This window comes from Nanorana parkeri, unplaced genomic scaffold (assembly GCF_000935625.1).
Source record: "Nanorana parkeri isolate BGI_ZX_2015 unplaced genomic scaffold, ASM93562v1 scaffold185, whole genome shotgun sequence".
NCBI lineage: Eukaryota > Metazoa > Chordata > Amphibia > Anura > Dicroglossidae > Nanorana > Nanorana parkeri.
Genome location: NW_017306453.1, coordinates 67,456 through 94,747, shown reverse-complemented (window position 1 = coordinate 94,747; position 27,292 = coordinate 67,456). Strand labels below are relative to the sequence as shown.

Sequence of the window (27,292 nt, the reverse complement as noted above, 5' to 3'; positions counted from 1 at the left end):
GCTTCTGTGGGAGGTTTACGGTTTATGTGGGGGTGTGGGGGGTGTACGGTTTATGTAGAGGTGTGGGGAGCTTCTGTGGGTGGCATATGGTTTATGTAGAGGTGTGGGGAGCTTCTGTGGGGGGCTGTCAAAATACCTGAACAATCTGATTGGATGTAGGCATTGTTCAGGTGTTTTGAAAGCCAGCGGGGGCCGACTACCAAGAAGCTGAAGCTTGGCCCAGTGGGAGATTCCTCCATCCACACAGTTTAGCATAGATGGAGGAATGTGTTGAACTTTTTCCATCTCACCATAGAAAATCTGCAGATAATCTATAGGTGTATGGCCAGCTTTACACAGGTAAACGGACTCCCGGCGGCTATAGACTAAAGGGTTACATTGAGACTTTTGTCTGCATTTACCTGCATTCAGGATCCGACTGGAGCTCTGTACACATGTAAACACAGCTTTAAGCAGGTTCATCTTAACGCAGGTAAAAGTGATGTGGGAAGCTAAAATGTGTTTGTTCTTCCAGGATCACTTCTCCTGCATATAGAAAAGATAAACCTTGGAGTGCCAATATGAATGATCCATGAATTTTACATAATCTCTTTGTAGCCACGTTCTATATCCTACAGAGTGACAGAGATATGGGAGTGAAGACTGTCAGAAAGTGTACAAGAAAGAGTTCTGTGTAGAGTGTTGTGAGTGGAGTGACCTGGTATCTAAGCACTGCAGTACTCTCACCGTGCCAAAGTCTCTTTAATATTTAATCTCTGCTCGCTGTTACAGTGTATGAAAATTATGTTCTTTTCTACCTATTGTTACACAGAACAGCCTTTAGTTTATAACAAATCTAGAAGATACTTGCGTGCAATATTTATCATATACATAGCTGACATTAGTATATAATGTGTATGAGTTGTAGCAAACGTAGCCAGTGTGAATATTTAAAAGTGACCTCTGAATAATAGATGAAAATCTGAATATTTTTTCAGGATCATATCCATTCAGATTCATTTCATTAGAAAGCGTTGTGCTTCATAATGGAGGATAGTCGTACTACACTGATTGTTTCTGACTCCTATTCCAGTGAGAGGCTTTGGAAAGCTTAACACTATACTAATAATGATTTAATAGTGGAAGCATCACTGAAGAAATGCTATATACTCTTCATGGATGATCCTGTATTAAAGAACAACAACACTAAAACTGGATTTCTCTGTTATGTCTGGAGTGAAGGGGACATTGTTCCCCCCTCAGGTCATGCCTAGGATCATAAAGGGGCTTTGATATATATTGTAAGAGGTAGAGCTTGCCTAGTGCTATCATTATAACTAGCAGAAGGGAAATATCCAGATGTCCTTATGATAGATCCACTAGAGAGCAGATTATACATCTTTACCTTGCACCCTCTGGTGCCTTACCAGAGGGTGCAAGAGGTAAGGGAAGATGTCCCTACCACCGTCCTGCCAGCACTGAAAACCTAGGGCAGTGTTCAAGACTTTAGTCCTATTCTACATAATATAGACACGTTCATTGAGCATTAACACAGGATTCCAATTTGGTTCAAATTGTCTGGCATGCTGATCCAATGGCTGCAATACTTGAAGCCCTGACTTCACTTGCTGAATGCTTATTCCAAGTCGGTTATTATCGCAGAACATTAAAGCAGCCAGGATTTTCAGAAAGGGCTCAGCAATAACATTCTGGCTAAAGCAAACCATAAACTGATCACATTTTGTCCAATTCCTGCTGGAAATTGCCCCTATCGGCCCCACCTGGCTTGACAAACATCAATTGAATAAGGAGCCAGGTGGAAAAGTAAAGCTGTTGGTTCCACCAGCTGCTGAATGCAATAGCTGGCAGGGGAGATTCCCTTATCTATGCTGTTTGTGTGGCTGGGAAGTAGATTAGATTCTATTATTCAGCCCATGGGGGTAAATTGGGGAAATCTATAGGTGTATGGCTAGCTTAACTTTTCATGGTGTTTACTTAACTCCTTCTAAGAAGTAATTTGTGAAAGATGTGATGGCACTGTTCACAGTACATTATTATTATTATACAGGATTTATATAGTGCCAACAGTTTGTACTGTCTGTCCTTCGTAAAGCGCTGCACAATTACAATACAATTCAATACAGGAAGGTTCTTGAGAGCTTACAATCTACAGGAAGTGCAAGTGATACTGAAGGCATTCATTGTGACAGATGAGATGATGTACATTTTTTAGGAGGAAGCGGGATAGGCTTCCCTGAAGAGATGAGTTTTCAAGGATTGCCTCAAGGCAGAGTAGGGGATACCCAGACTGATTGGGGTAGGGAGTTAAATAAAATCTCAAATGCTGTTTGCATTTCAGTGTTAGCACACGTCCAGCACACAATGTATATCTGCAGTGCCTATACTTTACCCTTCACTGACCATGGACATCTTGTTGTTTTTAGGTGCAAGTACTGGCAATATGATGAAAACCTGCTGACATCTAGCGTGATCATTGTGTTCCATAATGAAGGATGGTCTACACTCATGAGGACCGTTCACAGTGTTATCAAAAGGACCCCTAGGAAATACCTCGCTGAGATTGTCATGATAGATGACTACAGTAACAAAGGTGAGTTCTGAAAAGCTGAAGGACATTGAAATGACTATACAATCCCTTTAACAGGCATCTACACCCTTGCTACTGTCTCAGACTGAATTAAAACAGATGATAGAAACCAAAATGGCCAATAAAAAGGGAGTAGCATACCCTTAACATAAAGGACTTTCTAAGAGCAATTATTTTCTACATATATTAATAGAAATAGTTATAATCTGAACCTATTTTTTAGGAATGCATAGCTTTTAATTGTCCCTTTGTTTTAGAGAGACACGTCCTCTTTTTGAACCCTCTGTCACTTTTTCCTCCTCTTAAATTCCTCTTGCTGGTCTGATGTATAGACTTTTATAAACAAATGTGTTATTTAACTTGAAAAAGTGTTTTGTTGCACTACAAGTTCATCCAGCCTCTAAATGATGGCATTTGTCATTTCCAAGAGCTAGTATAAAAGAAAAGTAGCCGTGAAAAGAGCATTAGTGACGTAACAAACTGCTGAGTTTTTTTCAACACAAACACTTCATGATCCACAGGATTTGGGGTGTTCTGGGGGACTGTCCTTTGCCTATGTACTGGGATCTAAAAGGTGTCCCTCTTTAACCTATGAGAGAGTCGTGAGCATACCACCATTTTGTATGGTTATAGTTAAAGATTCTCAGTTTAAATATCATAAACAACAGCAATATGGACACTGTAATCAGCCAGAGACTTTACAATGGAATGCATTACTGCTTATAAGTAGCGTTAAAGCTGAATGGTATTTCTTGAATTCAGTGTAATGTGTCCACAGCCAGGCATTCTGTTGTGTGACAGGCTGGGTCTGTGTGGTGTTGGGATGTATGCAGAGGATACTAAACGGTCTGCTGGTTCTTCCCTTGCAATGCTGCACAGCCCCCGGAAAGTTGAACCATTCAGCCATTAGCTGTCTGAGTCTAACCACACTTAGCATATCTCTTGTGAAATGAATAGAGTTGTCTCTTGCTATTAAAGCATCCTCTGAGGATTATGTAAATTAACATTGCTTCTGTGAATAAGCCATCAGATGCATTATTTCATCAGCTCTCAGTGCAAATGGCGTTACTCAATGCAACACAATCAGTTGTTTATTCTGTCAGGCTTGTGTCTGCTGTCCTGGCTGCAAAGAAGGATATCGTGCTTCAAGCACATTTTGCAATGCAGTTCATAAAGACAAACTTGTGATCTAATGACGTTTGCTCTTGTGTCGTTCTTTCAGATCATTTAAAGGGGAGGTTGGATGACTATGTCAAACAGTGGAATGGCCTGGTTAAGGTCTTTAGAAATGAACGTAGGGAAGGTCTGATTCAAGCTAGAAGCATCGGAGCCCAAAAAGCCAAAGTAGGACAGGTAAGAAGGAATGATTTACCTTGTTCACCGTAAGCTAAAGATTAAGGAACTACTTGTTGTAAATAAAACATTTCCACTGATACAAGATCAAACAGAAGGCCACACTTAGCTTCTAATTTAAACTTTGCAGCTACTACACAGAAACCCAATCGTGGCAACAAACCACACAGCTCTCCAAATACCGATGATATCAATACTTCAATACCACCTCCAAATACAAGAAAGTGAAGGAACAGGCATGAAATGTAAATGCAAAAAAGAAGTATAAGGCTAGGTTCACACCTGGATGACTCCTGATTGCACGGCAATCGTGCACAAAACCGTGCGGATTGTCGGGCGGTCACGGAGTCGCCCACCACAGCCGATCGCGCTGGAGGTGCCATTATTTTCCCACTGCGATTCCACCCATGCAACTAAACACGATTGCGGCTAAAAAAAAAAGACATGCGTTGTGTGTTGAAAAAAAAAGGTACCTTTTTTTTAAGTCAATGGGTCCGCGTGGCAACTGCTGTGTGCACTAGCACACGATCTCGCAGTCCCAGGACGCGGGTCCCGGGTATCGCTCAAGTCTGAACCTAGCCTAAATCAGATCTACTTATATTATGAAGTCCATAATTATTGCAAAAATTAGTTTTTCTCTTTATGGTAGAGAGAAAAGCCTTATTTTTTTAAGGGCTTGTGTTGATGTATCAGTTTGAGACGCTTTTAAGACCATTCAGAATTATTTGACAGGTACATTTGTTCTTCATTTAACCTATTGCAGGTGGGTTTTGCATTGCCATACACTTGCATGGGAGTGCAAAACCCACATGAAGCCAACAAGCTTGTCATCACAGGCCCTGAAGGAGTCACGTCCAATTGATGTGTGGGGTGTTGAATACGGGAGGCTTTCATTTCCAAATATTTCACAAACCAGTAGTTCACCCGTCTCAACTCACTTGGAGAGCACAGTCAGAGTAGCGCCACTGAATTGATGGATTAGCACTTCCATTTACTGGAAAAATTCCAATTTCTTTATTTAAATTGCAGTGTACAAGCATACAGCTAATTGTGCTCACAGTTCATCCACATATTGCACATTCATTTATTTCAAAACAGGTGAATTCTGTTTTATTTTGTGGGACTTATGTAGGAAACCTATTGGATGCATTATTTCTTTGATCCTTTTTTTCTTATATGTTTTGCACTTGTTATTGTTTCAATTCATTGTTTGGAGAGATGATATTGAATTATTGTGACATTATAGTATTGGGAAAGCTACACTATTCTTTATACATTTCTATTTCCCATTTTGTTAGTTATGTGCAGTCTGCCACTATTTACAATTCTAGTGATAATTCCAACCAATGTTAAAAGTTGGGGCTGTTATTTCAAAACTGGAACAAGAGTTTTTATCTAGAGCCACCACTCCTTGCTTCCTTTCAAAGAAGAAGTCCTATTGATTGCAGATTCAGGATCTTCAGTTTAGTATATCTGCTGTAAATTTTGAGGATGAATTGCTCCACAGTGTCTGAAACTACAGATGTCGGTGAAGGCTTGTTTTTAAAGCAGCCTTGTCTTAAAACTTAAATCTTTCCAAACACATACTTGTAAAATAACAATGTAAATACTGACCTTTCCTGTTGACTGCAACTTTGAACACTGGTCTGTTTAGTAGCAATCTTTAATCAAAGACTGCAGGGGAACCAACACTTCCCAGGAGTGTCAATCTTCGGGGTCTCCCACAGCTCACAATGGTTCCTTCCTCTGACCTTCACTCATTTTAGGATACAGCAGTAAAGTGATACGTGCACGAGCAAGGATCCCCCCCTGATTAGAGCCGTACGGATCTGATCCATGTCCATCCAGTTTTTTCCTCTATCTTGTGATGCAGGAAAGAACTAAAACATGGCAGACCCAATGCCGTTCTATGGGGAGTTGGATGTAGACAGATATGTGTCCATTTACATCACATTACCCCCGATCTGGTGCGATCAGGTCCGGCAAAACGGAAATTTTGTTCCATTTGTTTTTTGGACTTGCCAGGTCCGGAGTTGGGGGTAACTGAGTATAAACTAACTTCCGTTTATACCCGGCTGCCCATAGACTAGCATTGGACATCCGGTTGGGTCCACTTGAAAAATTAACTGGCCCATGTGAACGAGGCCTTACCCTTTAATGGCCAAGTTGGCTTTTGTTGAACAAAAAAAATCTATATCCCCCACCCTATCATATTGTAAATAGAACTACAGCCTTTCTTTTTGCTGTAGGTTGTCAGAAGCAGCCGGGAATAGAGAATTGCATCTGTTATGAGAACAGGTACTGAACTTGGGGTTGAAGTGATCTTTTTTGCAATGGCTGAGACTGGCACATGCAGCAGAAACATAGGGACATAAACGCCATCCATCCCTGGCTGCAGAAATAAGAAGTCCCACTTGTCTGCAGAGCACATCTATAGTTGTATTTTTATAGTAACCCCCTGAGCACATAGCATAGAATCCTTGCACATCTGATATCATTTTAATTGGCATAATTATTGAGAATAGACCACGTATGGCTTTTACATGCAGTCAGATTTTTAGGGACACATTGTAAAAGTCCATAAATAAAATATAACCACTGTACACTACTTGCAGTCTTGGAGACCATGTTGAGTATTAGTCTGTTTTTGTGCTCTTAAGGGGATATAGCCATCTACTCCTCCCGAAGGGACCCCTCCGGTACATGGATCTGTAGTACTCTGTAACTTAATTACTGATGGTTTCTAAAGATCAATGATGTGCTACCAATGATTGGCAACCAATCAAACATCCTCAACTGAAATATGTTTAAATGTACTGTATGCAAACAATAGCTATCAACTTCTCTTATTTACTGCCTTTTTAGTCTGGTTAAATATACTGGTGAAAGCATTTTGATATATCTCTTCAAAAAGTGTAAAAAATACCTATTGATCCTGCCTGAAATCTTCGGAGCTGAAAATGTCCTCTGCCTCTGCTATGAGTTAAATATTCCTAGCTATCTCTGAGGACTACAAAACACCTCCCTTTGTTATGGAGGAAAGGCAGGAGTGTTGTGTAATCCTTTCCTAGGGTGACAATACTGCTCCTCTATAGATACAATAATGTAAGTGAGTATTGTTACCAGTGCCGGATTTCCATTTCAGGAGCCTGTGGGCACGAATGGAAACCTGTTTAGCCTGAGCCGGCACACTTACCTGCTGTAGGACCCACCGGCTTTCAAATTTGCAGAGAAGGACCCCGGTGTCGCTTAAGGCTGCCCTAAACGCCTATCTGCATTAGACAGGCGTTTTACAGGGTGCTTCCCCTGCTCTTGAACCTGACTGTTCCTGTAGGTGCTCTCTAGTTTTAGATCAGGAGGATGCATTTTGTGCAGAATGCCTCCTCCTCCTTGCTATTGCCGGTGTTGTATCTTGCTGATGGGCGCATGACGGCACAAGCCTACTCTGGTAAATCCAGCCCTGATTGTTATCCTAAGACAGGAAGTGTGTTACTGGCCTGATCACCGGGTAAAATAAAGGAAAAAAGGCGTAATAAATAAAACAAACGCAGCCGCAACATCTAAGGACTGGTAAGCTGTAGTATTTTTTTTTTCTTTTGAGTTTCTATACACTTACTGCTCTTCCACTCAGTAATTCAGATAGCCCTCTGTTTATTACAAAGGGGCACTGTTTTCCAACAAGTGTTTTCATGTTTATGAACTAGTAAATAACGCACTGTTCACCCTTTTATTGTTTTGCAGGTTTTAATTTATCTAGATGCACACTGTGAAGTGGGAATTAATTGGTATGCACCATTAATAGCCCCCATAGCCAGAGACAGGTAAAATGTCAATGTTTGTCGGAATTAATTGTGTTCACATGCACTAAGCAGGGTGCGTCAATTGTGGGTTTAGACCACAAAGAGATGTAATGAAATGCATTAGCTGTAATTAAATGTAATGAGATGCAGTGAGCCAGCATCAAGGGTCATTCTACATGATTGTCACAAGTAATACTAATACTGGTTGCTTCACCTTGAAAAATAGTATAGCATAGGACCAGCTTTATTTGTGTCAGCACCGGATGTGCACCTTTTGCAGCATCTGAAATTACCTGGCAGATTTTCTCATTTTAGAATCCCTTCCAAGTCAAAGTATCATGGCAGTGCAGTGGCAGCAAATTACACAGCTAGATTGACAGTTTGGAGCAAAAGCCTTTTCCACAGAGTTCTGCTCTGTCTTCTAATGTACAGAGGCCATTATCATGGGTCAGAAGCTTTACGTGGTTATCATTGCTGTACATCATTTTACTCTGGTAAGGCTTTCTACTGGAAGGAGAGTTTTCTTATTACGGACATAGCACCAACATTTTCTGTAGCACTGTACAAAGTGGAGGAAAAATATAAGTGTTATTTTTTAAGTATGTAAAAAAATGTCATAAAATTGTCAATTTTTCCTCATTCATAGATCTGTGCGATGAAATATTTGCTTATGTGTGTTAGCAGTGATGTCACAGCTCTTAGGGCTCATTCACACCTGGTGCGTTGAGCTGCATTGGTCAAAGCAGGCTTAATGCAAGGACACTGAGAAAACAATTATATGTGCCCTGTTCACAAGTGTGATGGAGTGCATTGCATACAATGCATTATGTCTGTATTTCTATGCAATGCAACACACAACAATGCGCTACAACGTGCAGTGCGGTGTACATGTTACATGCACAATAATGTGTGTATGCTGGTGTGAAAGGGCCCCTAGGGCTGCTTAGAAGGACAGTGAGGGTAGACCACCACTGTAGTATAACATAGAAGGATATGGATCAGGTGCACACTTTTTGCTGGCACTATAAAATTCCTTTTAAAGAGCAAAGATATTTATTACCCCAATATATTAAGCTCCAGTATATTCTGTATTACACAGTACATGGAAACATCACTCCCAACACTCATACATACGTACATACACACACAACAAAGCATGCAGAAACGCCTGTGCAAGTTTTGATTTTTTGAGAAACCAAATGATTTTTAGTTCTGCCTTGTGTCTACAGACATATAAATAGCTCTACTTGACAAAAGAGCCAGGATGACGATCTGACTTGCTGCACTTAAGTGACACATCCTGGTCATGTCCATTAAACAGATGTATAGTAGGTTTTACATGTGGTACCAATTTACCCATGGAAGATGCACTTGGTGGAAACACAGCAAGCAGAATTTTATTAGAAGATAGATAGATAGATAGATAGATAGATAGATAGATAGATAGATAGATAGATAGATAGATAGATAGATATGAATATCTATATATAATTGAAAATGGTTCTATTGTAAACAAATGGATTAGAACTTTTTATAAGCTTTTGGTGCAGGTGCCTTGCAGTGCACCTAAAGCACAGAAATGGACCCTTATTCAGATGCTGCTGGGTGGCTGTCTGACACAAATATAAAGGCTTGCTAACATTCACACAGCACCAGGCCGAGCATAAAATTGATACATAGCTGTGGAATATATTAAAATCAACACCTAATAAGCGAAACAAGCATAGTCTATAAACTGGAACCAGTGCACTTCCATTATAGCTGTGAATTTGGTCCCAGTTTTTCAGGCAAGATTTGATTACCATTACAATGTTTTCTGCAGGTTTCTCAGAAATGTTTTATTCACATGGATGTGAGCAGATTCCCTTTGGCTTAGTTTTTCTGTGCTTTTTCATTACTGTTGAATAAGCATGCATAGCTGAAATTGGTGTGGAAGTATATTTCCTCACACAGTTATGACAACTGACTAAATGAAAGACCTTCCACATAAATGCTTTTTCTCTGCACTCTTGTTACGCCACATCAACTATGCTACAATACAGGCTTGTCTCTTAAAGGGGCACCTAAAATACAAATTGATTATAGTGAAATATTTGTTAATATGCCGGATATGGGCACTTAAAGTTCATCAGGCTGCCAATTAGTTCTGCAGTATGCACCAAGGCTACAGTGGTGGTAGTAGCCACAATTCATGTGTGATTATGTCCCGTACCCAATACCACAAACCACTTGTAAACAGTTTAAATCGGGGCTGGGTATAATCCCAGGAGCCAGGTAGCCAATGCTACCTATAAATTATAGCTGGTGCCTAATGTTTGAGGCTTTCTTCAGTTTTTGTCAATGGAGCTGGCTCCCAAAACAAATACTACTGGCTCCTGAATGCCATACTAGTTTGTCCACCCATGATTTGTACGCTATGTTCCTCCACACACTGGCTTTGCTGTCACTGTAAACCAGAGGTCCTCAGCGTTTGCCAGTTTGTGAACTGCATCTAGATGTAGCAAAGCAGGGTAAAGTTTCACGATGGTGTACAAAGTGCAGTTACCCAAGCATTTGAAATCCTCTCTTAAAGTGGCCATGAATTCAAAAAAGTGAAGAATTGCTACGTTCTAGGGAACATGTAGAAATGTTAATTGTGCATAAGCAATAACCTAAAAAATTTAGTTTTTGTGCGGCATTGCTTAAAAAAAATGCAATGCAATGTAAGGATGTCTAGGCATTCCTATGGTCTTCAGCCTTATAGCTATATACCTGCAATGTAAGATTTAAGGCACTGCTACTCTTGACTGCTAATCTCAGGCAATACGGAGTACTTTGCCAATGGCACTGCTGTGCTGTTCTCCTCGCTGGAGGCTGACATGAGGAAGCAAATCCCTACCACTACCAAAATAGTTGTACATAATAAGACATGGTAAGTGAGTAAAGCGGAAAGATCAGCCAAAGAGAGACTATAGGCTAAACTGGTCCCTAGTCTTTTTTTCCCTGCCTGCATTTTAAGGGCACAGCTTCCAGAGTTCAGTTCCTCATTAATCAAGCTGGCCACTATTATTATTATTATACAGGATTTATATAGCGCCAACAGTTTGCACAGCGCTTTACAATGTAAGGTTGGGCACACACCTTACAACCATCGCAAGACTTTTGTCTTGCGATGGTTGTAAGGTACTTAAAAAAAAAGTATGATCTGCCCATCTTGCATAGGCAGATCGTACTTGCGATGATCGCAAGCCACGCCCCCTGAGGGGCGGGCTTCCGATGACCGCAATGCCGAACGGGCCGCGTGCGCTTGTGCACACCGGCCCGTCCGGCTTTTATCTTACGAACATGCTACACACCCGCCGAACATCGTACGATGCTCGGCGGGTTTTCGAACATGTTCGTAAGTTTAAAGTCGTGCGACCTTACAGTAGTAGAGGTCGCACGGCTTCCACACACCTTACGATAATCGTACGATCGCGGGATTTCCCACGATTATCGTACGATTATCGCAAGGTGTGTGGGGACCTTAAGGAAGACATTACAATTCAAGACAAGATGGTAAGGAGGGCCCTGCCCGTGAGTGCTTACAATCCCAATCATTTAAATCTTTTTTTTTTTTACTGAGTCCTATGGGTCACTGCAACCTAAATTTGTTGTTCTGTTCAACTAAATAAACTTGTAAATATGAGCAATATTATTTTAAAAAATCTGTTTTACTAAGAATTATGGTTTTATCATATTCAAAATTGTAATAATTCCTCAATTGAATGGGATACATTTGGCAACCACTCCTGTATTCATATGTGGGAAAAGTGCAATATATACTGTATATATCTACTGTGACTACTGATACCAGCATCTGTGGAGATTCCACCACACTCATTACAGGTATGCCCCTTGTAAAAGGGTGCTGAAGTGACTGCGGATGGTGCCCCTATGTCAAAGCATCGAGTAACGTATCACCAGCAAATGGAAGGTCAAATGTCCAAATGCATCTATCAAAGCTTTACAGATGTAACTGCATTCTTTCCAATGAAACTCTGTGTCTGCTGGTATCGGTATTTGGACAATGTCCAAACAAATGCATCTATATTATATATATATATATATATATATATATATATATATATATATATATATATATATATATATATATATATATATATATATATATATATATATATATATATATATATATATATATATATATATATATATATATATATATATATATATATATATATATATATATATATATATATATATATATATATATATATATATATATATATAATATAGATGCATTTGTTTGGACATTGTCCAAATACCGATACCAGCAGACACAGAGTTTCATTGGAAAGAATGCAGTTACATCTGTAAAGCAGTCCGCAAGTGCACTTGGCCTTAAAGATTAAAACCTCTACTTGCTTGTAATAGATATGTGTATTGCTTTACCTCATGTTGTACTGCCTAATTACAAAGCTTCTTTTTTCTGTTCTTGTTGTGAATGTTTGTTTTATTTCCCCCCCTCCTGGAATCCTGGCAGAACTGCTTGTACTGTTCCTCTAATAGATTACATTGATGGCAATGTTTATACTATCGAGCCACAGCAAGGTGGGGATAGCGATGGTTTTGCACGAGGGGCCTGGGACTGGAGCATGTTATGGAAACGAATTCCATTAAGCGACAGAGAAAAGGCCAAACGAAAGCATAAAACTGAACCTTATTGGTAAAGAATGTGGTTTTATCTTTTATTTCCATGTTTGTCTAAACATTTATTTCTGTTTTTTTGTTTTTTTTTTATCCCCTTGTCCGGTTTTCCATTCTTTCTGTTGATATGTGTGTCCTTCGTGTCAACCCCTTCTCCATCCTGCATCACCACAACTGAAATAGAACCGCATGCACTGTACCTCTGATAGATGTCATAGATGGCAACACATATCATTTATTATTCCAAGGGGGAGGTGATGAAGATGGGTATGCTAGAGGAGCATGGGATTGGAGTATGCTATGGAAGCGGGTGCCCTTGACCAAAAAAGAGAAGGAAATGAGAAAAACAAAAACTGAGCCATATCGGTAATCACTAAACCACTTACAGGTTTCTTTTCCATATAATCTACTGATGTACTAATTCTCTCTGAATTCTCTGCCACAGTCCTTTTTAGCTTGGAACTACAGTAGTATATGACGAATACACGAATTTACCAAGATATGATCAGAATGGAATATTAAATTCCCCTAAACTCCTGGGGTTCTCTGGTCTTTTAGATATGTTAGGCATTATTCGGGTTACCTCTTAATTGTTCCACCCTGCATGAAGCTTTGCTGCACAGTACCTACGGGCCTGGGCTTATGCAGTACATGCAGGTCCATAGGCATGGCATTATTAAGATACATCAGGTGGCATTCAGCAGTGGCAATGTTTATAATGTACAACAAACCTTTTGTCCCTTTTGGTGGCTGTCATAGAAGAACTAATGTTTTCTTCCACTGAGGAGTCTCTTAAATCTATTAAGTCAAAAAGCCTCCACAGGCTGTTCTTTGCATAATTTAATGGGTGACATTGTGCACCATGTATTAGAACAGCAGCGATTTGCATGGATCGTTTTCTAGTGTAGCTAAGACAATTACATCATAATGTAAAGTTTTAAAGTATGTACACCTACAATTTTACAACATAAAATATATCTTGTGTGTACGTTTCACTAGTAAGAGCTTTCAACCTAAATGGGACTGAGGTATTTTCTTTTACTGACAAAGCAGCTTTAAGCGAGTTGTCCTAGCCATGTATCGCTGCTTCTCTTTGACAGTCATGGGATGTTAAGTTGTGGCTCATTTTCTCGATTGAAATAACTTGTTCTGTTCTCCGTTCACCTGGCACAGAGCAGCTTATTGGTGCTGCAAGCAACATGCTTGTTTACCTTCTAAACATTTCCAAAATCACCCCTTTCAGCCTTTTCTTTTTCACTCACGCATGTGCCTGCATGATGAATGTGCTGTATAAAACTGTACTTTGTGTATTCTGCACTGTACGAGTCCATCACTGATTGTCCTCCAGTTACCATATAAGTTCCTGCAATGTTATTTTTCTCAGTAATATCTAGCAACATGACCCAACTTATATACCCGACCCTGTTACTCTTCATCATTTTCGTTGTCATCATCCTTTTTAATGTAAATTCAACCCTTCACTAATTTGTAATAATGTAAAACAAAATGTTTGCACATTGCTTGTTTCACATTGAGGCCTTTTTCCAACAGTAAGTGCACAACGTTACTACATCATTCTCCAGACGGATCTGCGCCTTGTGAATTGTTAAAAAAAGAACTGCAAAGCACGATTAAAAAAACAGGAGGAGTTGTTTAAATCAATAAAAAAAAACAAAGCTACATCTATTCTAACTCGGCACATTATTTCCCCACTTTTTCCTACTCTCACAAATGGACACTTCAATGAAAATCAGTTAAAAGTATATCTAAAGGCACAATGAGAAGTGATCATAAAACTCCTAAAAGAAAGGGACATATCCTCTCAAAGAGGAACAAAGGGTCTTCATTGAAAGATTTAACCTTTTTATTGCTGTTATGGTGGCAACTCAAATGTTGGGTTCTCCTAACTTGCAGACCCGATGACAATGATGACCAGAACATATTGACAGTAAATTTTCATACCTAGGACAGAGACGGCAATAAAATCCAAACGGTTCTAATCCCTCATCCAAAACTAAAAATAAAAAGTTTGAGGTTTAGATCTTAGAAAAATAGCGGCTGTGACACCGCAGCATGCATAACTTGGTCATACTGGAGAAATGTTTCCTAACCTGTCCTCTGCCATCACCAGCAGTGTAGGTGATCACAAGTGAGCTGTCTTTGCAGCACATGTATCAATTAACCAATGTGGTAAACAATGTACTGGGGCATAATATGACATGGAGCACAAGTCCATACATCAGTGCACATAGACCTTGATGCACCATGTCAGGTGTGCTATGTACGAGAAGCCAACACATATTGTGGAACAGCTATACCCTATGTATATATTCCTCTCTACAATGTTGAATACACTTCATCATCTGTAACAAACACATCTTCTAAAAATTTCTGACCAAGGGAATGTTCTCTCATTCCTGGCCATTGCCTCTCACTGCAACCATTAAATAGAGCATCTTATACACTTTAAACAGCAAGGAGAGAAGCAGGAATATATAATTTAATCATTTCTGGGGGTCACAGCCAAAAAGTGGACCTTAATAATATCACATGCACCAATCTGAACTTTAGAATTTATACACCAGGCCTTAAAGGGGACTCACTATAAAATGTTTGGCCTTCACATATAGAATTCAGTAGGGATCCCTTAACCTGGCACAAGCAATAGCATGTGAAATAAAGCTAGGTGCTGTTTTATCTTTGTTCTGTGCAGTTTCAGCACCAGAACCAGATAGGGTAGGACCAGTGAGATGAAAAACCTCTGTCCTAGGGCTGTTAGAAGACTATGCCCCCCATACACACATACAATCCATCCTAAAGTGTTTCATCTTCATCCCTTTAGAATGGACTAAGTTTGAAGCAGACTCTCAGAAAACTGTAACATTGCACTGCAATTACTAAATTACTTTTTTTTAAGTGTTTGCTCTAAGGTTGTCATCCTTAGGGCTAGTTCACACCATAACTTAATCAGAACTGCGTGCATCTGCGCAGTTGCAGTGTGATGTGTTTTGTTGCATTTTTACAGTGATTTTGACGCCTTTTTTTAGCTTAAAATGGGCTTTCAGGTGTAGTCCAGTGCGTTTGGTGCATTCTGTTGCTGGCATATTCCTGTTCTAGAACTTGCACCTAAAAACACAAGTCGGCAATGCCAGCCGCTTTCTAACCCGGCAGGTTCCTTATAAAGCCCAGATACACTTTCTTAGTGTACTAATATAATTTTTTTACCAGTCTGGTTCATTAGGATTATACAATGTCCTCATGTATTCCTGATGTCCAGTGAAGCTGTTTAAGACCCTGCTCATTCCAGCAGTAGATAACTTCACACAGTTGTTGCAAGCAAATTAATAATAACAGGTTCATGGGGGTCATTGGGTAACACAGAAGACTGAGAACAAAGGGTGTCATTGGGGCACACAGAAAACTCTGAACAATTACAGGTTCAGGGGGTCACTGGGCTCACATAATACTTTAAACAAATAAAGTTAAGTGCAGGTACAAAGTGCCCACTACAGAAAAAAATTCAAGATCCCAGGATATTACTTCTAGAGAGTGATCTTCAGGGCCCCTCAGGTACCCATAGTCCATGTATAAAGTATTACCCTAGACAGCCTATCTGCTAAATAGGGTGAATGTCACCATGTCTTCCTTTTTAATTAATATTTCTAAAGTAGAATGACAGCAAAAAGCTTAACTTTATACAGAAAGAAAATCAAAGGCAATAGTCTTCAGGAGATAGTATTATTTCTGCTCTCTTAAATGACACAAGTGACAGAAAATCCTTTTGAAAACCATGTCTGCTTCCAGCATTTGCGTATCCTAAACCATTTTCCTAGTCTATGGCCTACTTGCATTAAAGGAGAATCATTCAATCAGACAAATGAGTCTTTTAAATGCACATCACGGTTTGATTTTTCTGTGCATGTTATTTTCCACTGCTCAGTCAATCCAAACCTTTACTGCAGAATACATAATATTTCTAAATCATTTGCATGTCTTGTTTTTTTTTTTGTACCAGTTTCATACAAAACTACTATCACTTCCATTTGTAGGTCACTGATGAAAACTAACTTCCCATAATGAAATTCAGTACTCTGCATTCACGGTTTAACACATTGATTGTTTAGCACATAATATTTCACACATAAAGCAGTTTAAAGAGGAATGGACATTGTGTAAGAATCTCAGTCTTCTCTGTTAAAGCCCAACTGAACTTCCATTTAAAATCTGATAAATACATTCCAGGTGCAGCCAAATAAAAGGAGTGCAAGGTCTTACAGTTTATTTTCTTTAGAAAGCAGCCACAGCCCAGGTAGAAAAGCCTGTCCCTTGCCAGGATAATTCAGAGAAGGAACCATGCTCCTTATGAGAAAGCATTGGTCTCTCTGTGCAAAGGTCCGACACATCTCCTGCTAAGTCACGCCAGTAACTCTGCAATCAGCAACGCTCATACTGCCTGCTGTTTGGAGAGCTTTATTTCTGACATAGCAGGGGGGTGTCAGACCTCCGCAGAGAGAGACCACTCCATTCATACAGAAAGCAATAGTCCTTCTGTGCAGCATGCTGAAAGGTGATTGGCTTTTCTTCTGAGGCTTTGGCACCAACCCATACACACACACACACACCACCTGTCTCCTGTGGTAGCTGGGGCCACACACATTGTTCAGGTGGCCAAGCATGGCCAGGATAGGGATCCCACTATCCCTTCTGCAGTGAGTGAACCTGGAAGCACTCTGCTGTTAGCACTTCTGGTTTAGGGTTGTCAGATCCTGGTGGCCCTAGCCAGATAAACAACAGATCAGGTACTCTGTCCCCAATCTTTTTAAGGAAGACATCAAGGGTCTCAATGCTTTCACATATGGGGCTTGTCAGCACGTAACGGTTAAACTGTTCATTAATCTTTTGCAGTCGGTATCCTGTTGGGGAGATTTCCCTGAATTTCCTGTCCAGAAGGGTTGTATACTCCTTCTGTCATAGCAAAAAAAAGTTAGAACAGTGTCAGGCTGCAAGGACTTCATGGAGTATCACCTGATAACTATTGCTGTCTGGGCTGGCATAAATTTCTGTTAACAAAGCCTTTAGTTTTCATTCTAGTAGTACTGGCAGCACCTTTTTTATATGACAGATTTCTGAGTGTCTGTTATCAACATTGAGCTCAGGAAGTAGACAGGGTGACATTACAGCCCTACATTGAGTACAATGAAATAACCGCAGTATTATACATATTCACGTATGGAGATTTATTATTGCACATGCTTATTGGTGACTGGGCCTAAAAGGTTGTCTGAAGTGAAATATCAGGGAGTAGTTCCCATAACATGTCATTCTGACCTTATTTTACAGTTTAATAGATAAATAAACTTTTGTGATAGATTTGTGACAGCCCGCCACTTTCATCTTTGATTATTGCGCCTTTTTTATATTCCGTTTCCAGCTCTCTTTGCTTCACTTTGGTAGATATCCTTTGCTTTCTGTGCTTGCTTGTATCCTAGAGTATTACACTATCCTGATCATATGAGTTTTCCTGATATGTTATCACCTAACTGTACTGTACTGTCCCAGTGCTGACAAACCTTTTCACTACAATCATTTGTAGGTCCCCTGCTATGGCTGGAGGATTGTTTGCCATCGAGCGAGATTACTTTTTTGAGTTGGGTCTCTATGATCCAGGTCTTCAGATCTGGGGTGGAGAAAATTTTGAAATCTCCTACAAGGTAATGTACAAGAAGAGCACCAATTTCTTTGCCATGCATGTTATTGCAGTCTTCTCGTGGGCATATTTGGTAAGGCCGGTGCAGAGTATTAATGAAGTGCAGACACCCATAGGAACAAATACTATGCTTTATTGTAGTCATATCACAAACTAATGAAATCTACTTGTTATAGTTTACTGTACATATTATCTGTGGGGTTTGCATTGTTTTATTAAAAAGGCCCAGCTGTACTTTTAAAACTCATTACACCAATAAGCAAATATCTCATCTTAGCTTGTTTTTTTCCTCCTTTGTGCTTTAAAGGCTAGCATCACAAGTCCAAACTATGGTAAAGGTGGCTTTGTTTACGGTCAGTATGATGCCCGCATTGCGTAGTGCAGATGGCATATGTCTACAGACTGGGAATGAGAACAAGAAAGGGATCCCGTTTATATTTATTTGCAATTGGATGTCTGTAATCACACGGGGTGAAGTGGTAGTGTGGTGTGCAGGGCCTAGCAAAACCTACACAGGTCAGCATGAATTCAAAGATTTAGGGATCTACAGCCGAGTGATACATAAATAAGACACATTTGTGTTAATAGTTATGGTACCTGAATGCATTTTTATGATTTAACTCCTAAGTTTAGTGTCACTTGAAGTTCTCAAACTTGAGATCTTCAAGTGACACTAAGGCCCCAGTTCACACTGAGCGTTTTATCGCGCAGTAATATATCGCAAATATTTACCGGCCGATATCGCTCTCCAATGCATGGCAATGGGGCTCTGTTCGTCGCTGTCGTGGGTCGTGCGTCACTACAACAGGACCCTTTTTGGAGCGGATTTCGGCACGATTCTACTTTGCTCAATGCAACCATTTGCGCGATATCGCGCAAGATGACAATCGCGCAACAAACGCGCGATTTGCGATAGGCTCAGTGTGAATGGGGCCTAAAACTTCTCAAAAGGAATTATATACCTTTTTATAGTACCCTTCATTGGTTTCATTATTATGGGAAGAATACAGCGTAAGGAGTGTTTAGACAGACAGGCAATCTTTGCCTGATGAGTAGCTGTCTCAAGTAACACTTAGCACTGCCTTACTCCACCTAGAAATAATAAATCCATTGTGGATGTAGATCTGTTGTAGATGCTATAGCCTCTGCAGAAGTCACTTCAGTGCCATTGTGCATAAGTAATACAGAGTATTCAAATATGTAAAAGTTAGACTGTCCACAGCACTTTAAAAGAGTAAGTGATTTAATAGCACACCTGGGGATCCATTAACCAGCTGAACCAGGCCCCCACAACGCTTACTGGTCAGTTAATATTAGTGTGTATGTATGCGTGTGTGTGTGTGTGTGTGTATGTATGTATGTATATATATATATATCTCGGCCATTTTAGCTCCATTGGTTATTGTGTGCAAAAGCATTTGGTACAGTCACACTGCACATGGCTGGTGAGTGAGGAGGTATCAGCAGAAGAATGTAAGGAACTCCGCGTGGCTGGGGGAAGGGACACAGATAACCGCATGCTTCCCCTCTGCTCAGTATAGCTAGTCAGCTAGTAAGGTATTGCTGCTCTAATCTCTTTTAAGCACACAGTTTAACTGGGCTGTGCTGTTATCTGACACCAAGCAGAGCCACAGAGGAGGGAGGAATAGAGCCGAAAGCTGGTCTGCTGAAAAGAAAGAGCAGGACAAATCTCTCCCAGCACCTAAATCATGTGGCTCACTAAAACTCTGCTTGGTGCTTTTGTCTTTCTGTCTTCTTTATTTCACACGGTTCCTGGCAGCTGGGAGTGAAATCGCCTATGTGTTCATAGCTTGCCCAACTGAAATTGTGAACCACACACACATGGCAAAGACATTGCTGGGGGACACTGACAGGCACATAGTCACACAAATCTAATTCTCCTTTTAATACGTACAAAGCTGATGGTGAGAATCATAGACCCCATACATGTACATACAGTATATGTACCAAGCTGATGGTGAGAATCATAGGCCCCATACATGTACATACAGTATATGTACCAAGCTGATGGTGAGAATCATAGACCCCATACATGTACATACAGTATAAGTACCAAGCTGATGGTGAGAATCATAGACCCCATACATGTACATACAGTATAAGTACCAAGCTGATGGTGAGAATCATAGACCCCATACATGTACATACAGTATATGTACCAAGCTGATGGTGAGAATCATAGGCCCCATACATGTACATACAGTATAAGTACATGTACATGCAGTACAAGTACAAAGCTGATGGTGAGAATCATAGGCCCCATACATGTACATACAGTATAAGTACATGTACATACAGTACAAGTACAAAGCTGATGGTGAGAATCATAGACCCCATACATGTACATACAGTATATGTACCAAGCTGATGGTGAGAATCATAGGCCCCATACATGTACATACAGTATAAGTACATGTACATGCAGTACAAGTACAAAGCTGATGGTGAGAATCATAGACCCCATACATGTACATACAGTATAAGTACCAAGCTGATGGTGAGAATCATAGACCCCATACATGTACATACAGTATAAGTACCAAGCTGATGGTGAGAATCATAGACCCCATACATGTACATACAGTATAAGTACCAAGCTGATGGTGAGAATCATAGACCCCATACATGTACATACAGTATATGTACCAAGCTGATGGTGAGAATCATAGGCCCCATACATGTACATACAGTATAAGTACATGTACATGCAGTACAAGTACAAAGCTGATGGTGAGAATCATAGACCCCATACATGTACATACAGTATAAGTACCAAGCTGATGGTGAGAAACATAGACCCCATACATGTACATACAGTATGAGTACCAAGCTGATGGTGAGAATCATAGACCCCATACATGTACATACAGTATAAGTACCAAGCTGATGGTGAGAATCATAGATCCCATACATGTACATACAGTATAAGTACATGTACATGCAGTACAAGTACCAAGCTGATGGTGAGAATCATAGACCCCATGCATGTACATACAGTATAAGTACCAAGCTGATGGTGAGAATCATAGACCCCATACATGTACATACATGTGTATTAAAACCATCGATGTCTGTACATTTTAGTGCCCAAAAAATGCATCTAATTACTAGGGATGCACCGATACCGATTTTTCGGTATCAGGTACAAGTACTGATATTTTTATGACGGTACTCGACAATACCGATACCGGAAGTCCCAATAAGGAATCCGACCGACGTGTAAATGACACACCGTCCGTCTTTCTGCTAAGCTGGTGAAGCTGTCTCCCTGCTCCCTCTTCAATAGGTTACGAGGAAGCATGGAGCCGGCTTCCTGGCCAAACAGGAAGCCGGGGGACGTATAATGACTCGGCACCTGGCTTCCTGATTGGCCAGCTTCTCGACCAATCAGGAAGCTAGGCAGTGAGTCATTACATGCTGCCTGGCTTCCCAATTGGCCATGGAGCCGGCTTTCTGGACAATTAGGAAGCCGGGGGGCGGGTAAAAATTTAGGAAGCCGGGGGGCGGGCAAAAATTTCCCAGCATGCTCACCAGCTAGCCTGCAAAAAAAAACAAAAACATTACACTGTAACTTTTAGGGTTAAAAATAAAGGGTTTAGTTGCACAACTTTTGATAAATATGTGGAAGCCGCACTGCCACATCGAGGCCCCTCTGTGTAGTGTGGTCCTAACTCACTCACACATGCCGACATCACTGAACAGCTGGAACTGGTGTGTATAAGCTGGTATATTGTTTTCTGGTGTGAAAAATGTGGTTCAGTAAATTTCTGCATGCCATTACTGACCTTCTGAAAATGTTAGTTGCCTGGCTGTCTGGCTTTAACACTTTCTGGGTTTCTGATCAAGAACAAGGATGCAGGTCAGAATGAAGCAGTACTCCTCATCTATATACTTGTTTCAGGTCTGTGTCCTAGTGTTTTAGAAGTCGGGGTCGACAATGGCAGCCTACATTGAATTTGAGTAGCTAGAGTAGATGGGTTGGTGATGTCACCACTACTGAGAACCATTTTGTGGAGCCAGGACCCAGAATAACATATCCAGGGCTTGAAAAATGTTATGGCGTCTCACCAGTCAGCATGGGGGGGGGGGGTTTTTTTTACTAGATAATGAAAAAAGTTATGTAAATTACTTTGTGTAAGTAATGTAAATTAAAATCGCCATTTTCACGCGTAGGCACACCCGACGCATGTATGTGGGGGCAGGGGACTTATTAAAAAAAAAATTATTATTATTTTTTTAATTTGGCTTTACATTTTTTTGGGGGGTAACTTACATTTTTTTTCCCACTTAACTTTATTGATATCACATAGGGGGCTAAGAAGCCCCCTATGTGATAGCCAATTTACACAGGCAGGTCCTCTTTATGGAGCCATCAGGGGTCTCTTGGATCCCTAATGTCACTTAGGGACCAACTACAGAAGCTGGAGAATGACAGCTGAATGCAGAAGTGATGTAATATACATCACTCCTGCATTCAGAGAACGAGGAGATCAGAGGGAGATCATGCGATGATTTTCAGTGACAGAGCCGCCCTGCGGGTGCCGAGCCCTCACCGGACAGATCGGGGATCAGCGAAGGGGGGGGCACACACCCACATGTATTTTACAAGCGATCCAGCGGCTCTACAGCCGCCGGACTGGTTGTATGTAAAGTATGTAAACAGCCATCTGAGAAGCTCCCAGCCGGCCTGTTAATTACAATGGCCAGCGGTTAAACGGGCGTGAGCTGCTACTAGTCCAGCTCCGGCGTCCTCTCGTCACGTACAAGAGGACGAGTTGATTTTCAAGCCCTGAACATATCCCTTTGGGATCACAGTAGCAGTGTGAATATGAAGGCTGCCACTGTTGGTTCTCATGCTGTATGTGGATTCAATACCCTCGAGTCACTAATGCAGAACAAGCATGCTATCAGTCAAAACACATATTCCAGCTTGAGGGCCCAAATTTGTGAAGCCAGTGGATCAGCCTGAAAGCCAGACAACTAGCATTTTCAGGAGAGATCCGTCATTTTAGGTGACTTATTTTTTAAAGTTTATGTTTAAACTAGTCAAAGCTTGCTGATTTTAAATCTGCAATAGACATTAGAGGGCAGTTAGACATGGTATGCATAATCTGACTATCTGTGGGCAGCTGCAGGCCACTACCAATAAAAAGGGTCAGGAAGGTGTGCTACAGACACCTCCAGTAAAAGCTTATCAGGGGAGGGGGTGACAGGATAAAGATCAAAACCTGACTAATGTCTATTCCTTTCAACAGGCCTTGGCCTGTGGTGTCTGCTGGAGACCCATAGACATTAGAAATGAGCTCATCTCCTGTATTTGCTCAAATGAAGGAGTCCATCATCTAATGTCTATGGGTACCTTTTGTCGCCTATGTTTATATAGCCAACCTTGCTCTGGGGATAGGCGACTAATCTCACACTGGGAAGAGGAAGATGTCCTTGAGCTGTGCAGATGAGGTTTCCATTTGTGTTTAGCAATGTTTGTGTTCATTGAGTTTTCCAGCTTGGAATTTGAGTTGCAGACACTTGAAGGAGAATAGTCAGTCTTGTTTAAATAATTATTTGTGTTGGTTAAAAAAAAAAGAAAACAATGTAAAAACTGGCAATTGACAAGAGCAAGCTTTCCTGTATGCAAATAACCCCAAGCTGTTCTATTATCTGTTTTCCATCAGCACACTAGAAGTGTGGGGAGATCTGTAATAGAAGCTTTTCAGTTTATTCAAATAACAGGTGAAAATCAGTAATCTACACCTTCCCTGTAGGATCAATGGGGTCCCCTGTATAGAAGTGTAAACCTGCCTTTGGGAAATTAAAGAAATCCATCACAGTTAACTTGTTTGTATGGAGCTGCATGTTATATATCTGACAGGCAATCACATGAAAATGCACTACAGCGGATTACCATATACAATCAAGTGTCCAGTTATTCTGATCTTTGTTGCAGACCAGTAGGTTTTTGGATAAGTATTTATGGTTTAACTACATGAGATTGCGTTTTGCTAGTCAATGCAATTTCTATATCTCATACAGTGAGGAAAATAATTATTTGGTCCCCTGCAGATTTTGTAAGTTTGTCCACTTGAAACGAAAGGTCTATAATTTTTATCATAGATGTATTTTAAATGATGGAGACAGAATATCAACCACAAATCCAGAAAAAAAACACATGATACAATGTTGTAAATTGAGTTGCAGTAAAATAAGTATTTGATCCTCGAGCTGGCTATTCGGGAGCAAACTAGGCAGCCTGACCCAAGAGATTTTACTCTACACATGTATAGCCCAGTCAGAACTGCCTGAATGTTTAGCACTTCTGTTAACTTCTGGATCATGGAATCATGCAGTTAGATTTTCCATTCTGTTTCTTCGATGTTTGATCAGAACACAACTGGGCAAAGAAAGTTAGAGGTATCCCATACACGGGATAGCCGTGATTAGAGAAGACCCTAAATGGACTACAATGACCAAGAATTGGCCCGTATATGGCTTTCTTTAGGCTAGCTAATACTGTAACTTCCCAAGTAAAATAATACAAGAGCTTGCATAAAGAAACATGCACTGATCAAGTCTATATATTAGCGTTGACGGTCATATGTCCATACCATACAGCTATATGTCAACAGTGCACATCCATCAGGTAACTAACATTATCAAAGATGCAAGTTTACAAATGTGATGCTTAATGTTCCGTGGCAATGCGCTGCAGGCATCTAGAATGTGATCTATTTTGTATGTTGTCCCTGACTGATCTGGTAAACAGATTACATGTATTTTACTTTAGATCTGGCAGTGTGGAGGAAAGTTATTATTTACACCTTGTTCACGTGTGGGACACATCTATCGTTTACATGGATGGCAAGGAAATCCTCCGCCCGTCTATGTGGGGTCATCGCCAACACTGAAGGTTAGTTCTTATGTACAGCAAGGTATAACTTATATAAAAACACTCAAGTCTAGTTAAAAAGCTGGATATGTTTTAGAATGAAAACATTATGCACAATTACAAACCGTTCTTACTTTTGCCAGTTTGCCTGTAATTGGAGAACAGCTGATATGGTACCTTTTGTAAGTGATGTGTCTATGGCTGCTCCTTCTATTATATCATACTCACAAAAAGCAGACAGCATATCTTACCCAGATCTATCACTGCAAGCCTGCATTGCTCCTTTGTTTTTCCTAATGCAGACCAGCGCCGTGTCATGCAGTTAGGGAGTGATCACACACAGGAACGGGAATTCAAATCTTTCCTTATGTATTCTGACAAATGTATGGGACACCATAAAGGTAGCTCAGTTTTACAGAAAGGGTTGTAGTTGTCCCTATTTTTAATTTTATGGTTCCCTATTGTGTCCAGTTTAGTTTTTCAGTTGAGTTTGTTCTTAACCTCTCTGGTATGTTAAAGTGTTGCTCAAAAAATCCTATGTGGCCAGTTCTGGGGTAAAGTAGGGTACATAGATCTAGCGTCAGGCTATGGCCTGGTTTATCAGATATTTACCTAGAGGTAGGGTGTGGGGATACTAACCCGAGGATAGAGAATTGTCTTGGCTGAAAGAAAAAGTGAGTGTATTGTATGTGTGTGTGGGGGGAGATTGGAACAGTGTATTGGTGTGTGGGGGGGTTGTATTTTTCTATGTATGTGTGTATTGAGCCCCATTGACACCTATATTTCAGGTGCAATTAGGGATTCCTGTGTCGGGAACCTGCGTTTTCCTGCAGCAGGAATCCCTTATCTGGCGTTTAGATGCTGCAGCTGTCACCCATTCCAGTTAATGATCAGGTGACAGCCACTGCATGCAAACGCCTGCACACTGCATGTAATGGTATGTGATATAATTACAAAAACAAGTTACAAAAACAATCGCTATCCCTTGATTCCTAACTGCATGTGCAGGCGTTTACAGGCAAAGGAAGGCAGAGCTGTAGGGGTTAATGTACATATTGCATACAGTGGGAGGATGGAGATGAAAGGGTTGATGTACAGGTCAGAGAATAGATAGAATGGATCTAACATTAGCAGTAGAGGAGGTGGGGTTCAAAGTGTTAGAATGATTTGCTGTATTTTTTATTTTTTTTTACTACCGTGTTTTTCCGGAAATAAGACCTAGTACTATTTTTGGGAATAAGACCTACCCAGAAAATAAGACCTAGTTGTGACCATTTCCAGGGCCGGTGGTGACATAAGGGGGAACTTGAAGAGCCGCGGGAGAGAATCAGCGGTGCCAATGAAGCCAGCGCTAGAGGAAGCGAGGCGGCAGCGGAGGGATCAGAGTCGCATAAGCCGATGCCTCCTCACTAGCGCCGGCTCCTGTCACAGGCGGAGTGATACCAAATGCACTCCGGCTGTGAGGAATCCATAGTGAAAGCTTCGCTCATTCTGGCCAGCGATTGGTTACCAAATTGCTCTTGGAAAAGTAAGGCACATCTGATTGCCCTGATCACCCTATTCTTAATTTTGCCATTTTGGATTATTTAATTTGGATATGGATTTGCATTAACTTTGGATTGTTGTACATTAAAAAAAAAAATAAGACCTACCCCGAAAATAAGACCTAGTGTGTTTTTTTGAGCCCAAAAAAATATAAGACAGTGTCTTATTTTCGGGGAAACACGGTAGGAAGTAATGAATGGATGACTCATCTATTCATTATTCACTTTACTCTCTGCTAAGAGGAGGGGCAGGTCTTGACAATGTTAACATTGTCATGTGATCACTGTGATAACCAATCACAGTGATCACAGGACACAGAACTGGTCCAATTGGTTCTGTGTCTAAAGCCCTGGTTCTCTGCTATTTAATGACAGCATATACAGTGGCCGGTCCACAGGTGGCTAAAGAAGTCTGCTTCTTATGTAGTCCCCCACCCCCATCAATTAATGCTAAGTTAAAGAAGAAAACATTAGAAGAAAAAAATAAAAGTTACTCACCTTACACTATGGCTTCCAGCCTCTTCCTGTAGGCATCAGGGAGGTCTATGGGCCTTATCTCAGGGTCCTGGGAACGCTAACTCCCAGGAGAAGCATTGCCAACACTGTGCAGGAGTGACGACTTGTGACATTTGGGCTCCTCAGCCTGCCTGGGATGTTGGAAGAAGGTCCAATGGCATCAATCGGGGGGGGGGGGGAGGCAGGTGCACG

General features: G+C 40.7%; 1 protein-coding gene across 2 annotated transcripts in view; it reads left to right on the top strand.

Moving 5' to 3' along the window:
* GALNT7 (polypeptide N-acetylgalactosaminyltransferase 7) overlaps nucleotides 1–27,292 on the top strand; it is a 143,228-nt gene that overhangs the window by 97,731 nt on the left and 18,205 nt on the right. The window contains exons 5-10 of one of the 2 annotated variants that reach the window (XM_018555135.1): nucleotides 2,424–2,590; nucleotides 3,810–3,940; nucleotides 7,682–7,761; nucleotides 12,266–12,448; nucleotides 18,023–18,140; nucleotides 24,939–25,061. In XM_018555135.1, coding sequence (XP_018410637.1) covers nucleotides 2,424–2,590; nucleotides 3,810–3,940; nucleotides 7,682–7,761; nucleotides 12,266–12,448; nucleotides 18,023–18,140; nucleotides 24,939–25,061 — 802 coding nt within the window. Of the gene's footprint in view, nucleotides 1–2,423; nucleotides 2,591–3,809; nucleotides 3,941–7,681; nucleotides 7,762–12,265; nucleotides 12,449–12,612; nucleotides 12,796–18,022; nucleotides 18,141–24,938; nucleotides 25,062–27,292 lie in introns of both variants that reach the window. The other variant, XM_018555134.1, reaches the window with a different exon arrangement.